This window comes from Xenopus tropicalis, chromosome 8, assembly GCF_000004195.4.
Source record: "Xenopus tropicalis strain Nigerian chromosome 8, UCB_Xtro_10.0, whole genome shotgun sequence".
Lineage (NCBI taxonomy): Eukaryota > Metazoa > Chordata > Amphibia > Anura > Pipidae > Xenopus > Xenopus tropicalis.
In genome coordinates, this window is record NC_030684.2 from 23,630,391 (window position 1) to 23,657,691 (window position 27,301).

Below are 27,301 nucleotides of genomic sequence, written 5' to 3' on the forward strand. Positions count from 1 at the left end.
CAAATGGAGAACTGCATTTTTACTGTATTCAATTCCAGTAGATTTAAGAGGAAAGAGCAGGCTTGAATGTGCACCTTGCAGCCTGCAACCTTCCCAGCATCCCACTGGGTACCTGGCTACTCCTTATAGTGTTGTAAGAATCGATTATAAGCAGTCTGGGTAGTTGGGCAGTGACTGGGATTGGTTGCAGGTCTGTTTATATGTATCCCAGGTTTTAAACCTGGCTCAATAAGAAATGTTTGTACTCAGGGTATCTGGCCTTTGAGGGTGGCCTTTGTAAAACTTACCTGGAATTTGTGTCCCCTTTCCCCTTAAATATAAATGTGAGACTGAAGTACCGATCAAGGGAATGTGTCAAAAGGCCACCAGAATCTTATTATACACAATACGGCCTCTTAATCCAGATCTTCATTATGGGGACTGGAGGCTCCCTGTTCATGTTAGTCAGTACTGTGCAATTATTTCTATAATCTATAACATGGTAGCCAACTCTCAGGAACCCTCCTCCAGTCCCTCTGTATCATGTGACTACTAATAACTGCAACACCACTAATACACTTAAAAGGAAATCGTTCATTAAAGGGGACATAAACCTTCCATAGCAGTGGTGAACCCCCCCTCAAAAATGTTATCTATGCTATTAGAGAAATGCAGTCTAGCAATGTCATGAATGGGTTCTTTAAACCAAACAGCTTAATAAATAATTCAACTGGCTCTTTTTTTACATCTGCTCCTCATTCAAAATCAGCATTACACATAATTCTTCTTGCTACAGACACCTACGTAGTGCTGTAGCCACCCTTTTTATGTTTGATTACAGTTTAATATCGGCTGTAGAAAAAATATCATTTTGTTGGGGGTGTCTGCATTGCATTGGAGAGCTGGTGCCGGAAGTGGGATAGTTTAAAGAAAGGTTTATTTTCCCTTTAAGGTTTTGTGATTTCATTTTAACATTGAATCACCATTGCATTCCCTTGATGGTGATTTGAATCTTGATGAATAGCCTACCCCCCTTTCTAATAATATCATTTTAAGATATATTGTAATTAGAGAGCAAATCATGGCTGTAACTGTAGTTGCCGACTGTCATGCAGTTCTTCACTTCCCTGTGCTGTTGTTCGTTCTCTGTTGCTATGATGTTTTTTTACAGTGCTGCGAGCGAGTGGCGGTGGGGAGGCATGCCCGTGCGCACTGCGCCCCAGCAAATCCCAGGACAGGAGCGGATCAAAATGACCTCTCGCTGGCAGCTGCAGGGTGGGATGGTCTTGTTAGCATGATTCTGAAACATGTGAGCCTGACAACAGCCTCTCCCATTTTTTTTTATTGTTTTTATTTTATTTTCACTTTATTTATTTTTTTTGCATCATTCCGTGTATTTTCTTTTGTCTTTTCTTGATATTGGTTTCTTGCTGATGTTTTTTTTTATTTTTGTTTAAGGTGGGCATTGGTGAATGGCTCTTTCTTTAAGAGATATGGTGTCAGACTGGTAATGTGATTAGGAGTTATAAAGCTGCAATGCCTGGTGGTGCTCTTGCCTGGTGCCCAAGACCTTGAGTGCGTTTCGCCCTGCTGCAAAACTGCTGCAAACAAAGTGGCCACCAACCTACAAGTGTGTCCAACAAATCTTCTTCTTATCAATATATGGGGTCAGCACAGTTCAGCAGCAGGGGGGATATTGGGTTTATACAAATAAATAACGTAGAGCATCAGCTGCAGTATGAGCATCATATGTTCAGCTACTGATTTGATTTGGGTGCTTGTGTTGAAACTCAGGATCATCCCCATAAAAAAAAGAAATTTTGGAACATTCCCAAGATTATGTGCAGTGTACTGTGATGACATAACTACTGTCATGTAGTATAACAGACCAAGTTTGTCCTGGTCTAGTAATTGACAGCAGCCAACCTGCAGCCTACTTGCATTGTTCTGGTGCAATTATCAAGATGAAAGCAAGCATCAGATTTGTTTCTATGTTCTACTAGACTGGGGCAATGTCTTATTGTTACTGCACACCTTTCTTTATAGTTATTAGGAAAGCAGAGAAAACTAATTGAGTATGTGCTTATACTGTAGATATGAAATACACATTCTTTTTTAAATTAGTTTTACAAAGCTCACAAAAGTCTTGTACCCATAAAGTGACACTGCACATCAGGGTTTGGCCTTGCTTATTAGGAGGGCTCCCAATATAGAAACTTAAAATGAAAAAATGGGGCTTGGCTTCTCTTGTAGTCAAGTGTGTAAGGCCGTAGAGTCATGGTAGTAATGGTATCATATATAAGAAATGCTACTAGGTTACTTGTTTTAGACATTTTGGGTTCAAGCACCTCTTTGTGGCACAACAGTTGGTCAAGGGCCACTTCCTGTAACTCTGAAAGACTAAAGAAATTTGACCAATAAATCAGAAACTAAAAGACCAATCAGACTTGTACAAAGTTTAGCAACAAATCATTTTCAATTCCATTACCAGTTCGTTCTATGCTCCAGCAGAGCAAAGGGAGTGCAGGAAGGAAGTATGTATGGCCAGAAAAATATATCCCCTATATTTTTTATCCAGTTGAATGTCAACATAGATTGCCATGTTCTTGGGGAATGAACTCTTTTTCCCCATTTTATCTTTTTGAATGGTTGGTGCCATATTGCTTGTATCAACCTGAACATTTGATCTCAGCATCTGTTCATCTCTTCAAGACTAGTAGATATGCTGTTATATAATATTATATAACATATTAATCATTATTTTTGCCAAGACATTCAGTATGTCAGCTTCCTCTGCTATAATATTATCCCTTCTGTGCATGTAAAAAGAATACCTTATCCATGACTGGCCATTCTACTTTCTTTCCGCTTAGCGGCACTCACCACCAGGCATTAATGAAGGGCTTGTTTAGGGAAAGTAGGCTTCTTCATTGTCTTTCCAGTCTCCTTGAGTGCTCACTGTAATCATTCTTTCAGGAAAAAAGTGCTGCGTTTGTCCAGTGGCCTGGACGACATTGGTTCTATCAACTGGGAGCTGCTTTTGTGTCTGATTGGCTGTTGGCTGCTGGTCTACTTCTGTGTCTGGAAAGGAGTCAAGTCCACAGGAAAGGTATGGAGACCCAAAATATGCATAAACCAAACTAGAGCTGTATAACATGGTATTCCAGCTCCAGCACTTGAGGGACATCCAATGTATGATTCCCCAGGAGTAATATTTAGACAACTTCAGCAAATTCAGGGGACCTTACACTGAACAAACTTTGATATGAATCCATTATGTTGTCAATTGGATAACAAAATATTGGGTAGGTATGCCCACTGTTCTATTGTTACTTTGTTTTGGGCTGAGATCTTAAAATAACCAGAATTGCAGCTCTTTTTTGCTTCCTTATCTGCCCTGTGCACTGCTCAACATGGTGCCTTGGCAAGTTTCATTTTTACACCTGCCCAAAAAACTAAAGATCAGGGTCGGGAAACGCCATTTTATTCAAATGTTTATGGCCAGCTTTAGCTTTAGGGTGAAGATACATGGAGCTACTCAGTAGCAGCTAGTTGTCACTGCTACTAAATGCCAGAAAATAACCTGCCATAAACAATACTGAGAACTGCTCTGCTAAAACACACATAGATTATCAGTAAATGATCAGCATTTTTGTAGCCGTGACAAGTAGCTCTGTGTGTCTTCACCCTTAGACAGCTCCAGGTTCAGTATCCCATAGCAACCAACAGTTGCTAGTGATGCTCCTAGTGATGTTGTAATGGCAGATTCTATTAATGCCTTTAAGACGGGCCTGGATGAGTTCTTGAAAAGCATAGTATTCAAGGCTATTGTAATACTAATCTACAGTCAGTATTAATGTTTGTATATATAGTTTATGTATGTGAGTGTATAGATTGGTAGGTATAGGTTGTGTGTGCTGGGTTTACTTGGAAGGGTTAAACTTGATGGACTTTTTTCAACCCTATGTAACTATCATTTGCTTAGACAGTCTTGTTATTTCTAAATTCCATTGCGCCCTTGTCTCATAAATTGACCAGTCAGTCTGCCTTGTCACTCTGTATTCATCTATGAATAGGAATTTGTAACTTTCCACCTACACGGGTGGGCTTGTGCCAACGGATAAACCAAGCAAGGCAAATAGACCAGCTATTTACTAGAACGAGGTGCTTCTGTGCCAAGGTAGGCTGAAACCTTGGCTTGCCCTATGTGTTTTTCCACACAAAAATATATTTTGAGCAGGCTCTGCAATGTCCAAACCCAGCCTGTGGCGCTTAATGTTGTGTTCAGAAGTACATGGCTAGGGGGAGGAACTTTGTGTATGCCAATTGTATTTCTGTTTTGCTGCTAAAGTGTAAGACCTAATAAATGAACCAGCCCTTTGTTTTTAAACCACCCAGCTGGCACTGCGTGAGTTAACCGTAAGCAATGAGCAGTTCTGATTGGCAGGATAAAATGGGGACTGGCGCCGTATCGGCTGCCCTGCCTGTAGACTGAATCTGTCACTGAGGACGCTGAGAACTTGTTGATGTCAGTCTTTAATAGGTTCTTACTCTAATAACACCCCCCTAGTAAAAAGCTGGACTAAACCCTGCTAATTCCATAAAATAGCATTTATCATATTTATCATGCTTGTTTAGTTGCTGGTGCCAAGCTCTTGAAAGCAGGATACAGTCTGGACGTGGTCCAGCCCGCACTCTCCCACTGGCTGTGATTGCACTACAACCCCCTTGAGAGATATTGGGCATTGTGATGCCCAACACAGCATGCAGGGAGAAGTAGTTCATCAACAACTAGCAAGATGGCTGACCTCCCAGGCTGAAAGAGCCACTGTATTCATTTGCTTAGTGTACACTTTACATTGCAATATGTATAAAGGCATTAATGCCTTTTAGGGGGTTAAACTCTGTCAGCTACTTTGGACTGTTGTTTTTTGGTTTGGTAGCCACAGAATGTCTTCCTTAGTGTAGCTATGTGCCACTATTGTGTACCCTTTCACTCAGTCTCTGCACTAATACTGCTGCGATGGGGACTAGAACACTGTTGAATTTCCAACCCAGGTGGTGATCATAAAAAGGCAAAAATGAACCTTAGGTCAGGCAGGTTTGGGTTGAAATTTAGGCAACCATTGCAGGTTCAGGTTGGGTGTGGGTCAGACTGGGGAAGTACACTTTTGCTTTGCTCTCAAGGACAGATCAGAAAGACACAGGTGCTGGTTGGATGTGGGGCTTACAATGGCAAAATTTTGACTCGGGCGCAGGTTGAGTTTTTCCTGACCCGCAAAACACCAGCACCAGTATCAGTATAGTGGCTGAGGTTGGAAAAATGCATAAAACAATGCATCGCCATCTTCTTATAAAATCCCTACAGTTCCATGCAGGGTCAGACTGGGCTGGTGGGGCACTGGGAAAAAAAAGGGTGAGACCCGGCATCAGGCCCACTTCATCTTCTAACTGCAGGCGCAGGGCACAATTCCCCCCCATCGCTGCAGCAGAAGAGAGGGCAATACACAGTGGGGGGGAGGAGCATGACGTAGCGACTGGTACGGGGGCCCCCCAGGCAATAATCCTGGAGGTCCCCGGACACCCCATTCTGACCCTGGTTCCATGCAGATTACAGCAGATTAATGCCTGCCCTCCAGTAATAAATGCAATCTCTTTATCACCTTACATTTGTTTTACCCCCACTCTGGTTTCATCCATCTTTCTCTTTCACTCTCCCTTCCTTTCTCCTTCCTTTGTAATTTCATCTGTTCCCCCGTCACCAGATATTACCCTTTCATTTTTCCTCCCTCTCCTTACCATTCCCTATATATGGCCATAAACTTTCATTTACTGTTGCTTTCTCCGTGTGACCTTCATTCTAGGGTTTTCATAATAGCTATTACTGCCCATCCACAATGCATAGCGGAGTGCTGAGCTATGTTGGCCAACACAAAGTAAAGTAATCCCTTTTACTGGCTAAGTAGATTCACCCTTTCAGTGCCAGTACCTTTTGACCTTTCCATATGTTTCCAGTAAACATAGATCAAAAGGCAACCTGGAAACATAGAAGAGGAAATTTTTGAATCAGTGCAGCACAAAAAGTACAAAGAGTACTTAAGGGTGCAAGATCACACCCCTTAGTGCTTATATACGGAACAGTAACACCTAAAACTTAAAGTGTATCTAATTAATATATTATGTACAGGGTCAGACTGGTGGGTGCAGGGCCCACCGGGGCTGCCTCCCCAGAGGCCCCACACCCCCAAAATGCACCTGGCAAAGGGTGCCAACGCACGCTGCACCTCCTGATGCTCCCCAACTTGTGTGTCTAAAAGTTGCGCAAGTTAGAAGGTGGATGGGACCTATGTGCTTGCCCCTCTTGGATAGAGAGCAGTGTTCAAGGGGCAATCAGAGGATGTCTGTGGTCCCCAGCAGCATAATACAGTGTCTTAACCTTTATGCCGGGTGCCACTTAAAGGATTAAAACATATCTAACATATCTAATGTACTCCGCTAGTAAGAGATATGATTAACTTTTTCCAGTACAGAGAATGAGAGAGAGTGCTAGGGAATTTGTTAATGAGGGGGAGGTTGTACGAGAGGCGCAGAGACTTTAGAAATAAACTCTACTGTCAGAATAATTCATGGCCGATGTATCCAGCACACCGTGTGTTACCAAGGGCTCTGAATGGCTGTCTTCCCCATTGCTGACTGTGCGCCATATCATGTAAATTAGATTGACTGGAAAATTCCTCCCTCTGATCTAAAGCCTTGTTGTCATTGCTCTGATCTCCTACGTTACCGCTTTGCTTGATAGACTCCATTGTGGCGGGGTGGTGGTGTTGGTTTTCTTTGCTTAATAAATACACTGCTCTCCCTTGCACTGCAAGGTTAGGGATTAATGGCATTCTTTTCTACTCTTCATTTCAGCCAAATAGTTTCTCTATATTAATGGTGATTGGCTGAGATTACAGTCCCTTTGCCCGCTTCTGCCGCAGCCAAAGTGAAATAGGCCCCCTTATACTTTTGTTGCGGAGCTGATCTGTTATACTTTACATTTAAATACGCCACCTTTGTTATTCTGGACCCCCCAAAGCAGCTTGGACTGCTGGACATCACACCCATTCCTGGGGCCTTGAAATGAAGGCTGTTTATAATACTTACAGATTTGTTCTAAATGTTATATAGCCCTTATAGAGGATTAACAGGATTTCCTGGCAAGGTCACAGGTACAGTGCTTCCCAAAACTGTCATTGTTTGGTTTGAATCCAGGGCTGCCATCAAAAATCAAGGGGCCCATATACTTCTTAAAACCTCCCCCACAGGAGCTGAAGCTATCAACACCCTAGTCGCCTGGGCCCCATGGGCAAGGCGTCCTGGCAGCTAAGTAGAATGGGGCACAAATGAAAAGAAAATGCCATCTAACTAAACTGCATCAAGCTCATTGTTTTTGCTAACATTATGTACTGCTATAAAGAAAATAAAGTACATTTTCTGCAGAGGAATACAGCTCCCATAAAATGCCATTACACAGGGAAAAAATTGTTCTGTGCACCCAGCTGTGCCATCTCATTGTGCTGGCTGTATTGTTATTTTTAGAAGTCTTCAATAAAATATATGGGCAACCTGCACAGAAAGCCCAAAGTATCTGCTTACTTGTATTTATATGAATGGTTAGTTGCTGCCATACTGCAGTGCTTACCCAAGCATAGGCTGGTGAATTTGAAAGGGTCGGATAACTTGTAGTTGATCCGATTGCCTAATTTCATTGCCCTTTTGGAGTTGGAAGGAATTTATTTTCCTTCCTAGACTGCAAGGGTGTGACCCAAATGTGGAAAGGTAAAAAAAAACAGTTTTTGCACAGTGAAAGAGAATGCCACTCTAAGCAACATTCCAATAGAGATCAATTCACTTTTTAAGTTAATTGTTAATGTAATTGCTGCTGAAGGGTCTATCTGTCTGTCTCTTTACAATACCTGCACTTATAGTACTGCCACCTGAAACAAAGTTGCAGAAGCCATTTAATAAGCAGACCTGGAGGAGAATTGACCCTTTCTTCTATGTAGGAAGTCAACTGTTTTTTGCTGCTTGGTCACAATGAATGAACAGAACTGTAGGGGTTTAAAAGGGCAAGGGGTGGGCTGTTGCCTTTGAGTTGCCCTTGACATCACCTCTTCTCCCCCCTCCCCAGGGAGAGAGCTAGTGGCATGCGTGGGACTATATTTACTAGCAAGCAGGTGGTGAGCAATAGGGTTACCGAATTAGCCTGCAACTTAATCCCAAGATTTTGCTATTGAACTAAAGAGCAGCTAGGCCAAAGCAGTTCAGTGTACTTATTGCTAAAGCAGTTCAGAAAACTTTTTTCTAAAGCAGTTCAGAGTACTTGTTGCTTAAACAGTTCAGAGAACCTGTTGCTAAAGCAGTTCAGAGTACTTGTTGCTAAAGCAGTTCAGAGTACTTGTTGCTAAAGCAGTTCAGAGTACTTGTTGCTAAAGCAGTTCAAAGAACCTGTTGCTAAAGCAGTTCAGAGTACTTGCTCTTGTAGTGCTGCTGTGTGCATCCTTATAAGAAAAGTGCTGGGGGTCTGGATAAAATTACATTATACAGAACAGTCCTCACCTTTAATGTATCAAAAACTACACTCTATGTATTTTTCCGCTAGTTGGCTTTTTTTAAATAGGGCATGTTGGGGAATCCAATTGAGTTGCACTGGAGGTAGCCATGCAGTTGCTTTTCTGTTTACCCACCTGGCAATAATAGGCAACTCTTTCACTGCCAGTAAGAGAGAAGCAATATATAGTAACATTGGTCTGGCCATGTTAGCCTTGTGACCCTACATCTGTTATGGAATATGGAGAGCTATGGAGCTGACCTCCCTATAGGGAGAGTTGTGACCTATATTTATCATACAGCTCTGACTTTCTGCTCCCCTTGGCACTGTAGAGCTGAACAAGTCAGGCCTCTGCTACATTACTTATTTAGCCCGGTTAGCGCCAGCTGGTGTCCTGCAAATCTGCTGGTCAGCACCCTCTTGGGACTCACACACTGAGTATGGGCGCGGGGGAGGGGAGCGGATGAATGGAGCGCGTGCCTCTTTCTAACCACCGCCAAATCCTACAGTTGTTCCCATTCAACAATAGGAAATTTCTTCCCCAAAGAATGAGCAACGCAGTGGGAAAATAAAGGGGGGGTGGTGGTGGTGAAGGTTCCTATTAACTCCTGGATAGAAGGAAAATATTTTTAGAAGACAGGCTGTATAACAGTGATCCCCAACCAGTGGCTCGTGAGGGTGTTCAAATTCTTATGTTCCTCACTGTATATATTATAATTCCTTACATGTCTATATGCAAAAATACTGGAGAAATAGTTCCAGCCAATCAATTTTTCTTGCTCTTAGTACTTGCTTAGCAGTTGTACACATACACCCATAGCAAAAAGGCTGTACAAAACAGGCTTCAACCAGTGCTGACTACTGATGGATTCATGGCTTCTTCTCATTGGGGGAAATCAACCCCCCCCCCCCTCCCCGTGCACCATAGCTCTAACAGGCTCACTCTGCTAGTTCCAAGAACTACATAAGTGTACAGAGCTTATTATGTACATGTAGGCTATAGGTGCTTTTCTTTCTCTGAGGCATGACAGCAATGGGGATGCGTGACTTCACTCTTTGAATGTATGGCAAGTACAGTAGTCAGCAAAAATATTTAACCCCCTCCCTGGGCTCACCTCCTCAGGTACACTTGCACACTATTTTTGTGCTGGTTTGTGAAGAGACAGGAGGGAACTGAGGGGGAGAAAGCAATGTATATGTGGGTAAAGGGTCATTTTTACACATTGCCCTTTGATATAGGGGTGCACCAAATCCAGAATTTGGTTTGGGATTCTGCCTTTTTCAGCAAAATTCAGATTCGGCCAAATCCATGGTTCCTGGCCGAACCAAATCCTTAAAATCATGTGACTTTTTGTCACTTAAACACAGACGTTGAAAATGTTTCACCACACACTGTGCGCGTGGTTCTCAAGGGTTAACCCTTGCTTTTCCTAATTCACATGTGCAAATTCGGATTCGGCTCGGTGCATCCCTAGTTTGATATACCATACATAAAGGGCAAGAAAATATGTTTTGTGTTTTATAATGGCATTGGGGTTCACCTGCTACAAATCTGCATGGTCAATCTGGAGGAGATGCTTTTACTAACCCATGTATGGCCCTTCTTTAGCCTGTTATGTTACCAGCCTGCTATCTCACAGGAAGAAAAGAAGATGCCAGCGAGGCACTCCACAAGCAGTAGCCTCATAAGCATCTGCTCATATGTTGTGCCCCATAGTGTATAGTTGGTGTGGTGGGGGCACAAAGAAGGTGTGTGGGTAAAGGTACAGAGGCCATGGGTTTATTTGGTGTTGGCATGAATAAGGTGTTCACACTAGTGTGAGGTTCTAATGCCAACCATGGTACACCATTGGTTTTTGGGGAGTCAGATGGGGGCTATTGGAATAATCCTTGTATGGCAATATGGGAATATGCACAGAGAAACTTGTGCAAGTAGACAGATTTTCGACTAAAAGTAAGGTGAGAAAGATATTTTAAGACATTTTAAAATAGAGACCAAGCAGAGGGTTTAAATCCTCATGGGCTACCTGCACTTCATTCTGCAGGCCCTTGCTACATTTCTGGCATTTTTAAATCTGTTTGCGGGGGGTGGGGGGGGAGCTATTTTACCCTTTCCTTGCCTTGTCACATGATTTGAGAATAAGTTCCTTTAGGGCAATCACTTCAATGTTCAGCAGGGGGGTTGCAAGCTATAGGCAGCCTGGGCATGTCCCATAGGGGGTGCCGTTGGTTTTTGGGGAGTCAGATGGGGGCTATTGGAGTAATCCTTGTATGGCAGTGTACCCATGCCGTATTTTAAATGGGAATATGCACAGAGAAACTTGTGCAAGTAGACAGATTTTAGACTAAAAGTAAGGCGAGAAAGATATGGAAAAAAAGAAGAAATTTTAAAATAGTGAGAAAGCTATCTCACAGGAAGAAAAGAAGATGCCAGCGAGGCACTCCACAAGCAGTAGCCTCATAAGCATCTGCTCATATGTTGTACCCCATAGTGTATAGTTGGTGTGGTGGGGGCACAAAGAAGGTGTGTGGGTAAAGGTACAGAGGCCATGGGTTTATTTGGTGTTGGCATGAATAAGGTGTTCACACTAGTGTGAGGTTCTAATGCCAACCATGGTACACCATTGGTTTTTGGGGAGTCAGATGGGGGCTATTGGAGTAATCCTTGTATGGCAATATGGGAATATGCACAGAGAAACTTGTGCAAGTAGACAGATTTTCGACTAAAAGTAAGGTGAGAAAGATATTTTAAGACATTTTAAAATAGAGACCAAGCAGAGGGTTTAAATCCTCCTGGGCTACCTGCACCTCTTTCCGCAGGCCCTTCCCCTTTTAAGATTCCTTTGTAACTACAGGCTGCAGCATCAGCGCTCCCCCCCCCCCCCCACTTATCAGGTCTGTACTAAAATACAAAATAGTACCTGTCATATAAATGCACAGAGGCCCCAACAGCCCCCACCAGCCTAATAAATAGTGACTGTCTATGGCATTTTATAGCAGCCCCTCTGGCATTTGATATTATCCACAACTTTCTCAGCCTGCCACTTATGCACAGGGGAGAAAAGGGTCCGACTGGGTCAGTGGGACACTGGGAAAAAACCCAGTGGGCCTGCCGACCTAGACCCAAGCCCTACCAGGAACTGCGAGTGCTCCCCCACCCAATCAGTGCAGGTGCATGGTTGGGTGGCCCTGAGGTGATGGCCCCCAGACACCCCAGTCTGACACAGGGGGAGAATCAGCACCCCACTGTGCCACTTACTGCCATAGACCCCTCTTTACAATCTTTTAAAAACTGTATTTTCTATTTCTTTCATTGGAATAGAAGTGAATGTATCAGTAATTATATCTGAGTTAATCATTAGAAGCCGTGCATTGTGTTGGCCTTTCCTCTTTTCCAGCTCCTTACATTCAGCAAATACCTTTTAATGGGACGGCTAACAATAGGCACAGTCCATAAATCTTAGGGCTGTTTAGTTGCCCAGCCTGTGATGCCATCAGTATTTGTATCACCCTACAATCTCTGTAATGGTCTGCTCTTTCTTTCAGATCGTCTATTTTACAGCCACTTTTCCATATGTGGTTCTGCTCATTCTCCTTGTCCGTGGGGCCATGTTACCGGGGGCTACCGAAGGTATCATTTACTATCTGAAACCGGACTGGTCAAAGCTTGGGACCGCCCAGGTAAGAGTCCATTACACACAGGAACGTGGTTATGTTTACTGAACATTAAGCATATCTAATTATTGTGAAAGAGGGACCATAATGTCAGGGTCTCTGGTGGGCCCTGATGGAAGTAAACAACCATCAACATGTCAGTTAGTTACCCAAACTGGTGTACTCTCTGTGAGTTAACTTGAATTAAGTGGGTACACACATAACTGTAACAAAGTTGACCCATGTGAGAAAAGGAGAGCTAAGGCTACAAATAATTGGGCTAGAAACGCTTGCGTTTTTTATTAGCCTTTGGGAGAAGCCCAGAGAAGCAGAGAAGTGTAGTTTCAAAGATGCTCACCAGTAGCAGCCCAGAGCACACTGAGCGTGTGCAGTGTCTGTGACACTCAAAACATGGCCTAACAAGATTATAAAATGGGCCCAACTGTGCGGGAATGGCTCAGTACACTTATAGGACTATGGAACCTCTGGCCTGGTAGTGTATATTCAATATATAATTCCAGGTACATTTAATACATTTAGGCATGGGAATCCGTTATCTGGAAACCCGTTATCCAGAAAGCTCCGAATTATGGGAAGGCTGACTCCCATAGACTAAAAAAATTCGATTTTTTTTTTTAAATTATTTTCTCTATAATAATACAATAGTACTTGATCCCTTATATGGAAAAACCCCAGGTCCCGAACATTTAGGATAACAGATCCCATACTTGTGTACATCATTTAAAGCCATATTCTTTTTTATATGGTTTGGTTTCCCATCAATTACCTCTTGTTATAGATTTTCCTTGCGGGCCTCTAACATGTCTGTCTCTGCTAGGTGTGGATTGATGCTGGGACGCAGATTTTCTTTTCCTATGCCATTGGACTTGGTGCCCTGACTGCTCTGGGCAGCTACAATCGTTTCAACAATGACTGCTACAAGTAAGCTGTTCCACCCTTTATGTGATAGAGTTTATAAAAAGTCAGATACAGTTGTCCCATCACTCCCTGCACTCTAAAAATGCCCCGAGTTTTTGTTCTTCTAAACCAGTGAGGTCATATCCATAGTTTAGTGGAGCCTGAACTTTACATTCGGCCTGTTATTTCTCGCAGCACAGGAAAACATAACATAGCACAGAGATATTTATTCACACAGCTGCCAAACTTAAGAGAAAGGAACAGAACTCCTTTTTAAGCTCAGGACAGCTTTTTCCAAGAGAGGGCTGTTTGTTCAACGTCTTACGGAGAATGCCAAAAGCCTGGCCTAATGAACGAGGAGGGGCTCCTAGGTAGGATGTGTTCTCCCCTGCACCCCTATTGGATGGTAAAGGCAGGCCCCCTCTCTCCTGGTGCCAGATTACATGCACAGAAATAACATCTTTGGTCCTTGTTTAGCATTTAAACTGCTAATTGCTGGGCTAACTGCCCCTAGCAACCAGGCAGTGCGGTTGGATGTAGAATGAATAGAAAAGGCTTTAGTAACTTAGGTACATAGGAAAATAACTGTCTCACCTCCAGTCAGTCTGGTTTGATGACTAATCTTAACAACAAGGTAGCATTTAGAATGCCAGGTTAAAGAGAGGCAGAGGAGTAGGATACATATTTCAGAAAAATGCAAAAAAAAAAAGAGAGAGTTGCTTCAAAATAGCTTATCTGTGACACATCAATAGTTGTTTAATTTCCTCCTACTTTGCTCTAGTCACTTTACACTTAAACATGCCCAATAAGCTGCCGTTGGGGATGATGGAACTTACTGTTCTGCTAGTGCATATTTCTGACCTAAAGCTGGTCCAGGGGTTAAATGTGGCCCTTCAGACAAATATTAATACAAAATAGCCCTTGGATATGTGGGATACTAGACTAAATGTTGAATACCTCAGAGCTAGAGCATGGGTCTCCAGCTTGCCACCTTGTGGCTGTTGAACTGCAGCTCCTGGTGTCTGTATTTTGCAGCCAGATCGGGCATTGCTTTGTAGGGGCAGAGCCTTATGTGGTTATTAGGTGACTGCAGAAAAGTATAGTGACACGTGTTTGTGCATCATATGATCTAGATCTTTTTGCCTACATACCTATTTGTACAGCAAAGGCTACTGCACTGAATGATCGTGCCTAGTGTTTTATACAGTGAGATTTATGGCTGGATGGGTGCAGCTGCTGTAAGGGACACCCAGCTGTTATGTCTTGTGCAGATCATGTTCCACCCCACTCCCAGGATAGTGCTGTGTCCATGCATGCCAGGCAGGGCTCTTGGCATGGCTGCCTGCTGTCACTTTCTTTATTCTTGACCAAAGCAGCTTACTCAAAGCAACAGGCAACTTGCAGCATATGGACAGGTCTTCCTGGAAAGCAATTGTAACCTCCAGCAAAGGGAACTGGTCCATCTGCTTCCCTATGTAGATTCCGTGCCTCTAGGGGAGGGGGGTTTCACTGGTCACTAATGTAACCACCAATGAGTGCCACATATAAGCACCTTTGCAGAGTGAAATATCCCTGGTGTGATTGGCAGTGCCCTCAGCTAATAATGGGGCATGTGATAGCTTGATAAGTGAATCCCTGAGAACTGCTGCCATTGGTGGAAATGCCAATAATTACTATGTGCTCCAGGTTCTGAATATGACTAATATACCTGCAGTAAGCCAAACTCTATTTCTCTTTCTGTGTGCAGGGATGCTTTCATACTCGCAGTTATTAACAGTGGGACCAGCTTCTTTGCAGGATTTGTGGTTTTCTCCATCCTTGGCTTCATGGCAAACGAACAAGGGGTGGATATTTCGAAAGTGGCAGAGTCAGGTAGGTACCTCCCTAACAAATTCATTGCCTGAAGCCTATTGGGAGCCATAAGTTAATTCTGTCAGAAAAAAATATAACTTAGGGATTCTGTTGTGAGACTTCTTATCATGACATCACAATCTTGTATGTCTTCTACTTGCAGGGCCAGGTTTGGCTTTCATTGCATATCCACGAGCTGTGAGTTTGATGCCCGTAGCACCACTTTGGTCAGCCCTGTTCTTCTTTATGCTGCTGCTTCTGGGCTTGGATAGCCAGGTATGTGTAGATTTAACCTTACTGGGTTGGGTAGGAGTTTAATTCACAGGGTCTTCTCCCAAAGATAAAGGCATAGGATTTATTCCCCAATATGAACACACACACATAGAACATATTCTGAAGGTGACCTAGTTCGGTGTGTCAATTAGTGGCATCTTATTTTTATAATTATTACAACATATTCTACTGTGCTTTACATTGTAACTGACATACAGGCACACCACGCCACAGCTTCTAAGCTCATAAAACATAACGGTTTTGTATCTGGTTTGTTTCAGTTTGTTGGTGTGGAGGGGTTGATCACCGCCATCTTGGATCTGCTTCCAGCCCGTTATTATTTCCGCTTTCAGCGAGAGATTGCTGTGGCCATTTGCTGTGCTATTATGTTCCTCATTGACCTGTCGATGCTGACAGAGGTAAGGAATGAAATTATGTTAAGAGCCCTTCCTTCAGACCTGTCTTGCACATTTATAATTATTGTAATTATTATGAAAGGGGAAATACTCCATAGTCCAAGGTCCAGGGCCGGATGGGATTCATCCCAGGGTATTAAATGAGCTGAGCGCTGTGATTGCCAAACCTCTTCACTTAATTTTTCAGGATTCATTGAGGTCTGGCATGGTGCCAAGAGACTGGCGGATTGCTAATGTGGTGCCGTTATTTAAAAAGGGATCCCGTTCTCAGCCTGAAAACTATAGGCCTGTTAGTCTGACATCAGTAGTAGGAAAACTTTTGGAAGGGGTAATAAGGGATAGGGTACTTGAATACATTGCAGTTCACAATACTATTAGTTTGTGCCAGCATGGTTTTATGCGTAACAGATCTTGCCAGACTAATTTAGTTGCCTTTTATGAGGAGGTGAGTAGGAACCTTGATGCTGGAATGGCAGTTGATGTCATCTACTTGGACTTTGCTAAAGCGTTTGATACAGTACCTCACAGAAGGTTAATGATCAAATTAAGGAATATTGGCCTAGAACATAATATTTGTAATTGGATAGAGAACTGGCTGAAGGATAGAGTACAAAGAGTGGTTGTAAATGGAACATTTTCTAATTGGACCAGTGTGGTTAGTGGAGTACCGCAGGGATCAGTCCTTGGGCCTTTGCTGTTTAACTTGTTTATTAATGACCTGGAGGTGGGCATAGACAGTATTGTTTCTATTTTTGCTGATGACACTAAATTGTGCAAAACTATAAGTTCCATGCAGGATGCTGCCGCTTTGCAGAGCGATTTGACAAAATTAGATAACTGGGCAGCAAACTGGAAAATGAGGTTCAATGTTGATAAGTGCAAAGTTATGCACTTTGGTAGAAATAATATAAACGCAAACTATCTACTGAATGGTAGTGTGTTGGGGGTATCCTTAATGGAGAAGGATCTAGGGGTTTTTGTTGATAACAAGTTGTCTAATTCCAGGCAGTGTCATTCTGTGGCTACTAAAGCAAATAAAGTGCTGTCTTGTATAAAAAAGGGCATTGACTCAAGGGATGAGAACATAATTTTGCCCCTTTATAGGTCCCTGGTAAGGCCTCACCTTGAGTATGCAGTGCAGTTTTGGGCTCCAGTCCTTAAGAAGGATATTAATGAGCTGGAGAGAGTGCAGAGACGTGCAACTAAACTGGTTAAGGGGATGGAAGATTTAAACTATGAGGTGAGACTGTCGAGGTTGGGGTTGTTTTCTCTGGAAAAGAGGCGCTTGCGAGGGGACATGATTACTCTGTACAAGTACATTAGAGGGGATTATAGGCAGTTGGGGGATGTTCTTTTTTCCCATAAAAACAATCAACGCACCAGAGGTCACCCCTTTAGATTAGAGGAACGGAGCTTCCATTTGAAGCAGCGTAGGTGGTTTTTCACGGTGAGGGCAGTGAGGTTATGGAATGCCCTTCCTAGTGATGTGGTAATGGCAGATTCTGTTAATGCCTTTAAGAGGGGCCTGGATGAGTTCTTGATCAATCAGAATATCCAAGGCTATTGTGATACTAATATCTACAGTTAGTACTAGTGGTTGTATTTATAGTTTATGTATGTGAGTATATATTGGTAGGTGTGGGTTAGGTGTGCTGGGTTTACTTGGATGGGTTGAACTTGATGGACACAGGTCTTTTTTCAACCCTATGTAACTATGTAACTAACTAACTAACTATGTAACTATGTCTGTAACTATGAGTGGGAGCTGTAGATGACATTATTGTCTACTGTATGCCAGCTCTACTATTTCATATTATAAATTCCTGATGCACAGTATGATCATATTAAGTGATAATTAAGTGATAATGTCATACAGATCAGTATACAGGGCCAGTAGGTAGGCTGGTGGCCATATCAGTGCTGTCCAACTTATTACATGTAGTAGGCCAAATATTTCTCATATAGCATTAGGAGGTCATACAGTAAAGTCTGTGGAGCCTTTAAACAGCCTGAGGGCTTTCAAAATCATTTGGAAGCCCACATGCAGCCTGCAACTTCCAGTTGGATGAGTCTGCCTTAGAAGATTCAAGAGTTGGACTGGGCCGGTGGGGCACTGGGGAAAAATCCTGTGGGCCCCGCTGACCCAGACCTGATACCCTCCTGCCCTTCCTGTCACTCCCCCCCACCCACCCTCCCCAAATCACAGCAAAAGTAATTACAGTATAAAGTTAGCTGGAGGGAAGGGGCTGGCTGGGGGGTGAGCAGGTGGGTTGTGGGGATCCCTGTGGTACCAGCCCCGTGGGCCTCTAACACACCAGTCTGACCCCAGAAGATCCAGATCTCTAGTAGGAAGATAACAGTATTGACAGTATATTACTTTACCTCAGAGTTACAGACCCTGCAGCCTCTTTTATGCTCATGGAACTTCTAAATTACAGCATTCATGTCCTTCTTTTCCCCTCTAGGGTGGAATGTATGTCTTCCAGCTCTTTGACTACTATTCCGCTAGCGGGATGACCCTCTTGTGGCAAACCTTCTGGCAGTGCGTGGTCGTTGCTTGGGTTTATGGTGAGTAACACAGGCAAACTGTAGCTAATGGTTAAAATACGACACACATTGATCTACACCAACCCTTCATTTACATGCAGTGAACAACAGCCTTTTGCCACATTGCGAACAACTGTAACTTAGGTACCAACATGTGTATGTGCATCAGTGTAGTTGTGTGCCATTTTACCAAGCATATTTGGTAAATACCACCCTTGCCCTCTTCTAAAATTGAACCAATCACACAATAAGGTTAAAGTCTTCCCAAAAACATTTGGTTACTGCCAGCATTCAGGGCAGTAGTGCCAGCGATAGGACACACGAGCAGCATACAGCATAGGGCAGACTGTGCAGTGGGTGGACATATTAACATAGGGTTGAAAAAAGACCATCAAAGAGTCCATCAAGTTCAACCGTTCCAAGTAAACCCAGCACACACAACATTCTGTTAATGCCTTTAAAGAACATGTAAAGCCTACGTTTGCCTACAATGTATATCAGTTGGGCACGTCTCCCCCACCCAAATGGCATCATTTGTACTGCATATATCTGCCCTCACTGTGAAAAACCCCCTACACCGCTTCAAATGAAAGTTCTGTTCCTCTAATTTAAGGGGTGGCCTCTGATCACTTTTATGGGAAAAAAAAAACCCCTATCTGCCTATAATCCCCTCTAATGTATTTGTACAGACTAATCATGTCCCCTCGCAAGCGCCTTTTTTTCCCTTTACCAGTTTGCACATCTCTGCACTCTCTCCAGCTCATTAATATCCTTCTTAAGGACTGGAGCCCAAAACTTCAAAAATCCTCAGATCCTTCTCAATTAAGGATCACCCCAACTCGTGTTTATAATATTTCTAAAAAAATGCGTAATTTTGCCCTTTTCAATATTGAACCCAATTTTCCATTTTGCTGCCCAGTTTTCCAATTTTGTCAAATCGCTCTGCAAAGCGGCAGCATCCTGCATGGAACTTATAGTTTTGCACAATTTTGTGTCATCAGCAAAAATAGAAACAGTACTGTCTATGCCCACCTCCAGGTCATTAATAAACAAGTTAAAAAGCAAAGGACCAAGGACTGACCCCTGCGGTACTCCACTAACCACACTGGCCCAATTAGAAAATGTTCCATTTACCACCACTCTTTGTACTCTATCCTTCAGCCAGTTCTCTATCCAATTACAAATATTATGTTCTTGGCCAATATTCCTTAATTTGATCATTAACCTTCTGTGAGGTACTGTATCAAACGCTTTAGCAAAGTCCAAGTAGATGGCATCAACTGCCATTCCAGCATTGAGGTCTATTTACCACCACTCTTTGTAATCTATCCTTAAGCCAGCTTTCTGACCAATTACAAATATTATATTCTAGTATATTACATCTGTTAATGAACTAGATTTTAAAATTAATGGTCCTCCCCTTCTACCCAGGGATTGCAATTACATTATATTATGATCTATTTGATGTTTTTGCAGGTGCTGACAGGTTTATGGATGATATTGCACGTATGATTGGCTACCGTCCATTCCCCTGGATGAAGTGGTGCTGGTCTTTTGTCACCCCATTTGTCTGTATGGTAAGTCATCTTTTTCTCCCTTAAATTGCTACCACCCAGCAGAATGCAGTATAGCAGTGATAACAGAGGGGGACTCAAAATGACATACTTATCCCCACTGGGCAAAGTGAACCCTGCAGCTCCTTACACTGTTTGACTGGAATATAAGATGTCGAGAATATTATATTGATATCGTTTTTTTTGGCAGCAATAGATGTAAATACTAAATATAGCCCTTACTGTTGGCAGGCGGCAGTGTATCAAATGGATTCTGTTCTAATGTACAACTGCTGTTGTCAATAGGTTATGAATTTACTAACTCAGCATCTTTCTCCACTCTAGGCCATATTTCTGTTCAATCTCATCAACTATAAGCCTCTAACGTACAACAACAGCTACACGTACCCCTGGTGGGGGGAAGCCATTGGCTGGGGCTTTGCCCTGTCTTCCATGCTGTGCGTTCCTGTTACCTTCTTGTATAAGATCACATGTGCCAAGGGATCATTGAGAGAGGTAAATGCTCAAATGGTGAACTTATACAGCTGTGCTGTGCCAGCCTGTGGGCAATGTTTTTTCATTGTTGGCTATTTTTGTACAAAAGGTCCCAAAAACACAACAAAGACAGGATTTTTGGGCAGTATTTGTAGATTTTAATAATGGCTCAGCACATGAAATTAAACTATGACTCCCAAACAATTGGTGGGACCTTAAGGAATTAGTCAATACAGGTTGGACACGGCAGTCTTGGACAATGAGATGGATGTTTAGATTTCATTATCTATATTAACTGTTGCTTTCTCAGTATAGCTATATTCTCTAGACAAGGTACTTTTAGACTTTAAGGTAGGACTCAAGCGCTACATTTATAGTCTAAGGGCTTGAGTCCTACCTCAAAGTCTAAAAGTACTATTGGGGCATATCCCACTGGATAGAATGTAAATCGCCGGTGGGATGGCATACGTGGCGATTTATCTAAAGTAGAGTCCTCTATCAAAAGAAACACAGGTTTTCTGTCTCATTTTTTTGTAAACATTTTGTGTCGGACTTCTTCTTTCAGAAAAATCCTTAATTCCTGTGCCCAGAGTCTGCGCAGTCTCCCTTCTGCTCCCCCCTCCCATAAGAATGCTAAGAACTCCCTCCCCCCTCCCTTAGGAATGTGTGATCTGAGCTATAATGGCTAGACCCTTTAAAATGGCAGCTTCCATCTTAAGCAAAGCTTCTAGGGCTCTACAACTCAACGCTGCAGAATAAATATAGTGTTCTAGGTGGCACTAATGTGGTAAATCTATTGGCAGTAAAATGCCAAAATGACTTTCCTTCTCCTTTAAGGCTACCCTTTAACTTATAACATAAGTTACATATACCTGAGCCAGATGTGGTTATCCATGGTATTTTTTACCGCTGTGTGTTACATCATAAATTTGATAGAATTTGGCCCACAAATATGTCGTTTTCCAACTAACTGGTCTACTGCATGGTAAAAATTGGGTTTGACCAGCACCCTCTTCCCCATGTTTGGGGCCAAAACCTCTGCTGCATACCTTCCTATTGGCTTCACTCAATTTATTAATATGTTGTTAATCAATTTTCATGGTCATCCTATGCCCCCTGCTGTGTGACAATTGCATAATTGTTTATGTTTGGCACTCATTTACAGCGTTGGCAGCATCTGACAAAACCTATATGGGGAGCCCACCATTTGGAGTACATGGCACCAGATCCTGATGTTAAAAGCTTGACCACCTTGACCCCAGTGTCGGACAATAGAGTGATCATCTTTGAGAGCGTCATGTAAAGGGAGCCCCCCCCGCAAACGCACAAGCTAGCAGCAGCTCTCTATATTACTCATAACGAAGACAATGTTAATCATCCCCAAGACTTGTGCCACCAAATTCCATCTCATCTTCTGGTTCAGCTGAAGCCTTCTTTGCTGTTGTAGGAGGTGGGAACCACAGTCCCAACCCCCGATATGTGAATTAACAACCAAAAACTTGTGACTCTTTCCTTTTCGATACTGATGCAGTTTAGTTAAAGCAGAGAGCCAATCGTTATTAATCTGTATGGTTTTATGGTATGGTATGGGAGGATAGTCGCATCTAAATGAGGAGCCATAAGCAAAATCTGGCATCACAACAAGGAGCAATTTGGTGACATTTTCTCCAGGCCCTGCAGGTTCCAAATTAAATTGCAGAAGAATAGAATCTAGAAGAGATTGATACAACGTCTAGTATCAGCCTTTAAAGGGACATGCTTCGATATGGCCTTATGGAAATATTAGGAGGGAAATTTTAATTATTGCCCTTTCTAAGTTTCTAAGAATTAATGTTGCAGTTTCAGTCTTGCTCAAGCTGCCATTTAACCACTTCTAACAGTACCTGTCTTTGCACTTATACTGCAGGAGTTAACTGCATTCTGAGCAGAACGATTATATCCAGGTTAAAGCCTATTTCTTTCATTTATACCATTGTATTTTTTTCCCATTCCCATGGATGAAAACCTACCATATATTTTGTATATCCCAGGAATTACTGCCTTAATTTAATCATGGAAATGATTAATAATTAAGTACCTCCTACTACCAATTAAGTAAGCAACATTGACTTGAAATTCAATAATAGCCCCTAGGGAAGGAAGGAAGAACAGGAGCTGAACTGAAGCAGGTGAAGCAGAAGCATATGGGTGTTCTGTCTTACTGGAAACATGCCAGGGTTCTGCAGCATTACCCAGCGGTCACCTAGCAGCACAAGCCAAACCATTCATATCCAGTTATAACTTAATTATAAATTGCTCTTCTAAGGGTGTTTTGAATTTACAATTAATTATTCTTACATTTCATGGTATTAGCAGTTTGCTAGTATCATGAATGTGTAAACTGAGTGCCCCCTTCTGTTTCTCCTGGGAACAATGGCTGAAGCTTATTTTACTGAAGCAGGAAGCCTCTTTTGAAGCTTTCCTGCTCAGTTCTTTCACTCAGCGTTTTCACTCAGTAATAGTATAGTTTTTGCCTGGAAGATTTCTAGTCTTTTTTGACTATTCATATTTACTAAACCAGTTCTCAGAATATGCAAGAACGCTAGTAGCAGGATGAATAACCAAAATATATTGCGGCACAGGCCTACAGCAGCTGATTACATCCAAGGCAAAGTAGGTTGATCCATGGCTCTAAACTTCAGCCTGCAGATTTGAGCCATTAGGCCAAGGATTACAGATCACAATGCTAGACAAAGATAAATACACCAAAGAGAAGGGTTTGAGCACTAGTGATTAAACTATTGGGTGCCAGAGCTTGCTTTTGATTCCACCTTGTTGCCTCATCTAACTGTAATACTGGTTGCTTGTCTTTTAACCAAGGCTTAAGGTCCCCATACGCGTCGAGATTTGCTCGCTTGGCAAGATCGCTAAGCGAGCGGATCTTCACCCGATATCCCCACCTACGGCCCCCAATCCGACTGAATTTTCTAACCTGGCCAATCGATATCTGCCCAATTTCAGGCCAGATATCGGTTGGGTAGGCCCCTCGTTTCTGCCCCTACACGGGCCGATAAGCTGCCGAATCAGTCCAAGGGACCGTTATTGGCAGCTACAATCGGCCTTCGGGGACCTTAAGTTGCCTCCGCCAGCCATAAAACCTGAATTTGCACTTTTATTTGTTATAGTGTACAGTGTAGTGTACATGGACACTGACTGCACAGGTGTACAAGGCCTGTTGCCTGTGTTAACAAGCATGTACACCTATTAGCAGCTGCTCTTCTTAGTATATGTCACTGCTGCTACAGGTTTTGCTGTGAATATGAGCCATTTGCCTCAGGAGACAATGATATATATCAGTAGATCGGTTAGCCTGGCCCATATGTATTCAGTTTGACTACTGAAAGAAGTGTCTTGCCAAAATAAAAGCTAGCAATTCAATGCAATCACATAGGCAGGGGTTGTACATGACTTTCGCTTTCAGCAGCTAAAGGGATTTGGGAAGGTCAAAAGACCTTTTTTTTTTAATGCATATTTCTAATATTGTTTCTCTCTCTCTCTCTCTCTCTCTCTTTATATATATATATATATATATATATATATATATACATATATATATACAAGCTGTACAGAGATAATAATTTTATGTATATGGAAAAAGAGCTATATTTTGTATGAAGGACCCAGCAGTATTCTCCATATCTAGTTGTGATGCAATGGTTGGAGCAAATTTGCTACTTCTTTTTTTTTTTATTTGTCACATTCTATGTAAAAAGGTGTTATTATTGGAAACCCATTCTGCTTACAGGACTTTGCCTTTAGGGCTGACCAGATCGGGGGTGGGGGGCATATTATTCCTAAATACTAAAATAGTGCAGGGCTCTAAAAATAACAGTACCCTATTTTTGTACCTTTAAAAATGGCCTTGCGTATAAAATTTCTGAACAGAAGTTATAGGGCTCATTTGCAAACCTGGAGGGGAAGGGTGCAAGTGCAAGAACACTAAGGGAAGCAAGTCATAGGATTCACAGAGGGACACAGTTATAGGATTCTAAGCTATCTGTTTAAGGTGCTTCCCTGAATCGCTAGTGATTGTTTTAAAGCCTGAGAAAGGGTTAAAGGGACAGTGGCTATATATATTGGTCTGTTTTGGCCATCACAAGAAGATTTCACACCGCTGACTGGCTGTTTTTTATGGTAAAAAGGAAAGGCCAAGACAAGCCCATTTGTACCAGGAAACTTACATTAAAAAAAGTGCCTATAAACTATATTACTGGCTGACTAAATACCCAATTTTCCAGAAAATATAATTATATAAATAAGAAAAATTATAATTTGACGTCAGGTCCCCTTTAAAATATCTATAATTGACGGAAAAGGACATGTGCAAGATAACTGAATTTATTGACATGACTATTTGTGTATACATATATATAACAGCTGCTTTTGGTGTTACCAGCACAGCCTGGAATTTACAATATACAGTTATAATAAACTTTGGCTATTGATTTCCAAAGATTACCCCCTAATTTAATGAATATTAATCTATTTGAGTGAAATAAGAACCAGCTCAGGTCTTCCATGACAGTTAGCTGATTGGAGGTTTCCTCAGTGCTCGTAGGTAACATTCACCTTACAGAGACCGCTCTCCGCGCTCTGCTCTTACCCTATGGGACTTTAGAAGACATTATGTATTATAAACACTATGTATTTTATTTTCTGTACATTATTTTTGAGGACTGCTGCTTTTTCTTGATTCTATTGTTGTAAATATGTTTTTAATTTTTTGCTTACTTCCTGTAGTGTCGTTTTATATCTTGTTGAAGCAGTAGGAATCATTTGCTCACTATGCATAGAGCTCAGGAAAAGACCAATGGCGATGGGATAATGATCCAGTTCCAGTTTCTGTCAAGATATTTAACAGGACTGGATCACTTTGTAGTAAGGTCGCCTGTGTATCATGTTAATCTTCAGACCTGGCCTGTGCCAGACAAGGCATATTAAGTGTAGCACAGTAGCTGGTGCCATTCCTGATGCCATTAAACTACTTGCTCATTCTGGTGAGACACATAGATTATTCAGCAACAGCTAGAATGGTCCATTCTATACTATTCAACATTGTTACCAGTGCTGGGTCCGGGGTCTACTATGCTACTTTTTGTAGATAAGCCAATCTTGGAGGATCAGACAAATGTTCATTGCTTTTCGGTTTACATTTTAATTAATCAACTGATTTTAGCACTTCTTTAGATGCCCACCTTCCACCCACATGCCCTTTCTATCCTGCCTGCTCACATGGCATCTTGAACACTGGCTATATTAAGGTACTTCTTTCACGTTTGCTGACTTCTACTGGTGGTTGGTCCTGGTGTTGTTTTCTGTTAGAAGAGGCAAGTCTGGGACCAGAGGTGGGCCTAGCCATCTGCGCTCCCTAGACAACCCAACCAGCCTGGAATGGCATGCATTCACAAGCGATGGAGGAGGACTAGAGGTAGGCAAAATAGATACCTGTGCCCTAGGCAAGTGCCTCTACTGCCTACCCCTAGTTCCAGCCTTGTCTGGGACACAGAGGTTCATCAAAACCTAACAACAAGCAGGGGAAAGGAAGAGTTCTGTGGGGTTCAGCATTGTTTGTGTCATTGTTTGTTGTCATTGAGCTAATATAAATGGGGCTCCTAACAGAATGCCAGCTATCTTAATATCCAATCTGCTTTGCTTTCAAAGCTTTACAGTATTACACAGCATACATGAAGTATTTACCCTTTTATAGCTAATGGCACATGTAGCATTTGCTTTGTCAAGGCTTTTCCAGTGGTGCCAGGTGGTTTCCATTCATGTCAGTGGTAGGCAGTGACAGGCATACTGTAGGATGGGTGGAAGTTCAGCTTGGTTGCTACAACTTACTCCTCTGCGTGAGGAACACCTGCAGATCAGTGTAGAACTTCGATTGGCGCTTTAGGTTAGTGATTCAGAGGCTTGCTAGTAGAATCTCATGATGCATAAGCTCCTGTAAATTAATTAGACTCATGCAGCTTCCTTCCCATCCAAATGGACTTTACCAAATATGCCATATGCAATACATTTGCTGGCCAAACCCTTTTCATAGTTTTAGGCCACTTACACAGCTCAGTCACAGCTGCTTTGTGAACAGCTGGTAGACAAACCATTTGTCCTTGGGGCCCCAAGCATCAGATGGGGACTCTAAGACAAAAATGAGGCTTCTTGTCTACTTCTGGGTTAGTGTAGAATTAGTCCTCCAAAATAATATATCTATCCATGAAATTATGTTGCACTACTGTGTAGGTAAAATTCCTCCCTTTCATGTTGGAAGGGTGGGAGTCCTGCAATTACACAGGACCAGATTTAGTCAAGTGCTCAGTTAGATGAGTTCTGCCATCCAGCATGGAAAGCATTAGCTTGTAAGGTGCCTTAGAATGTAGTAACTGTTGGCTATCCATATTTCTCTTCCGCACCCATGCCCAATGTCTCAGGCAGCCTGTTGGTTCTTATAATATGAAGCCATTACCATGTGATCCTAGTGAGGATCTATGTCTTCCTTTAGGAATATACCTCTTTACCATAACACAGGAAGCTCCATGCTTTTGCACTGTGATCATCTGTTAAATGCACAAAAAATGGCAATAATACCAATAAAATACTTGATTTTTGGAAATGGTGTTTTTGATTTTCCTTTCTAATTCACAGTAAAATTGATAGTATTTATAAAATGGTTTACAGCAGTGGTGCCCATACTGTGGATCTGGCCTCCTGGGGGGCTTGAGATGTGGCAGGGGAATCAACCTGAAACCCAATTAGGGTGAGATTTAGGGATCAACCTGAAAGCTAAGAATGAAGGTCAATCCATGTGGGGTTTGGGGTTTAGCATTTATTTGCTGTTCTATGTGTTGTTGGCCGAATAGTAATAAGCAATGTGTTCATATATGTATTTATAACCTTATTATGGACTAAGGAGTTCCTCAAGAGAGGCTCAAACTATTCATACATCAAATTTGTTTATTTTCGATCTGTGCAAATCTTTGTAAAGG

At 42.2% G+C, this 27,301-nt stretch overlaps 1 protein-coding gene across 3 annotated transcripts in view; it reads left to right on the forward strand.

The window, feature by feature from the left end:
• slc6a8 (solute carrier family 6 member 8) overlaps positions 1-26,928 on the forward strand; it is a 44,042-nt gene extending 17,114 nt beyond the window's left edge. For all 3 annotated transcript variants that reach the window (XM_004916693.3, XM_012969217.3, XM_002935493.4), the window contains exons 4-13: positions 2,956-3,088; positions 12,119-12,253; positions 13,065-13,168; positions 14,892-15,016; positions 15,159-15,271; positions 15,550-15,687; positions 18,150-18,252; positions 19,708-19,808; positions 20,130-20,300; positions 21,445-26,928. In XM_004916693.3, the coding sequence (XP_004916750.1) occupies positions 2,956-3,088; positions 12,119-12,253; positions 13,065-13,168; positions 14,892-15,016; positions 15,159-15,271; positions 15,550-15,687; positions 18,150-18,252; positions 19,708-19,808; positions 20,130-20,300; positions 21,445-21,582 (1,261 nt within the window). In that variant the 3' untranslated portion in view covers positions 21,583-26,928. The remainder of the gene's footprint in view (positions 1-2,955; positions 3,089-12,118; positions 12,254-13,064; positions 13,169-14,891; positions 15,017-15,158; positions 15,272-15,549; positions 15,688-18,149; positions 18,253-19,707; positions 19,809-20,129; positions 20,301-21,444) is intronic.
• The last annotated feature ends 373 nt before the right edge of the window (positions 26,929-27,301 follow it).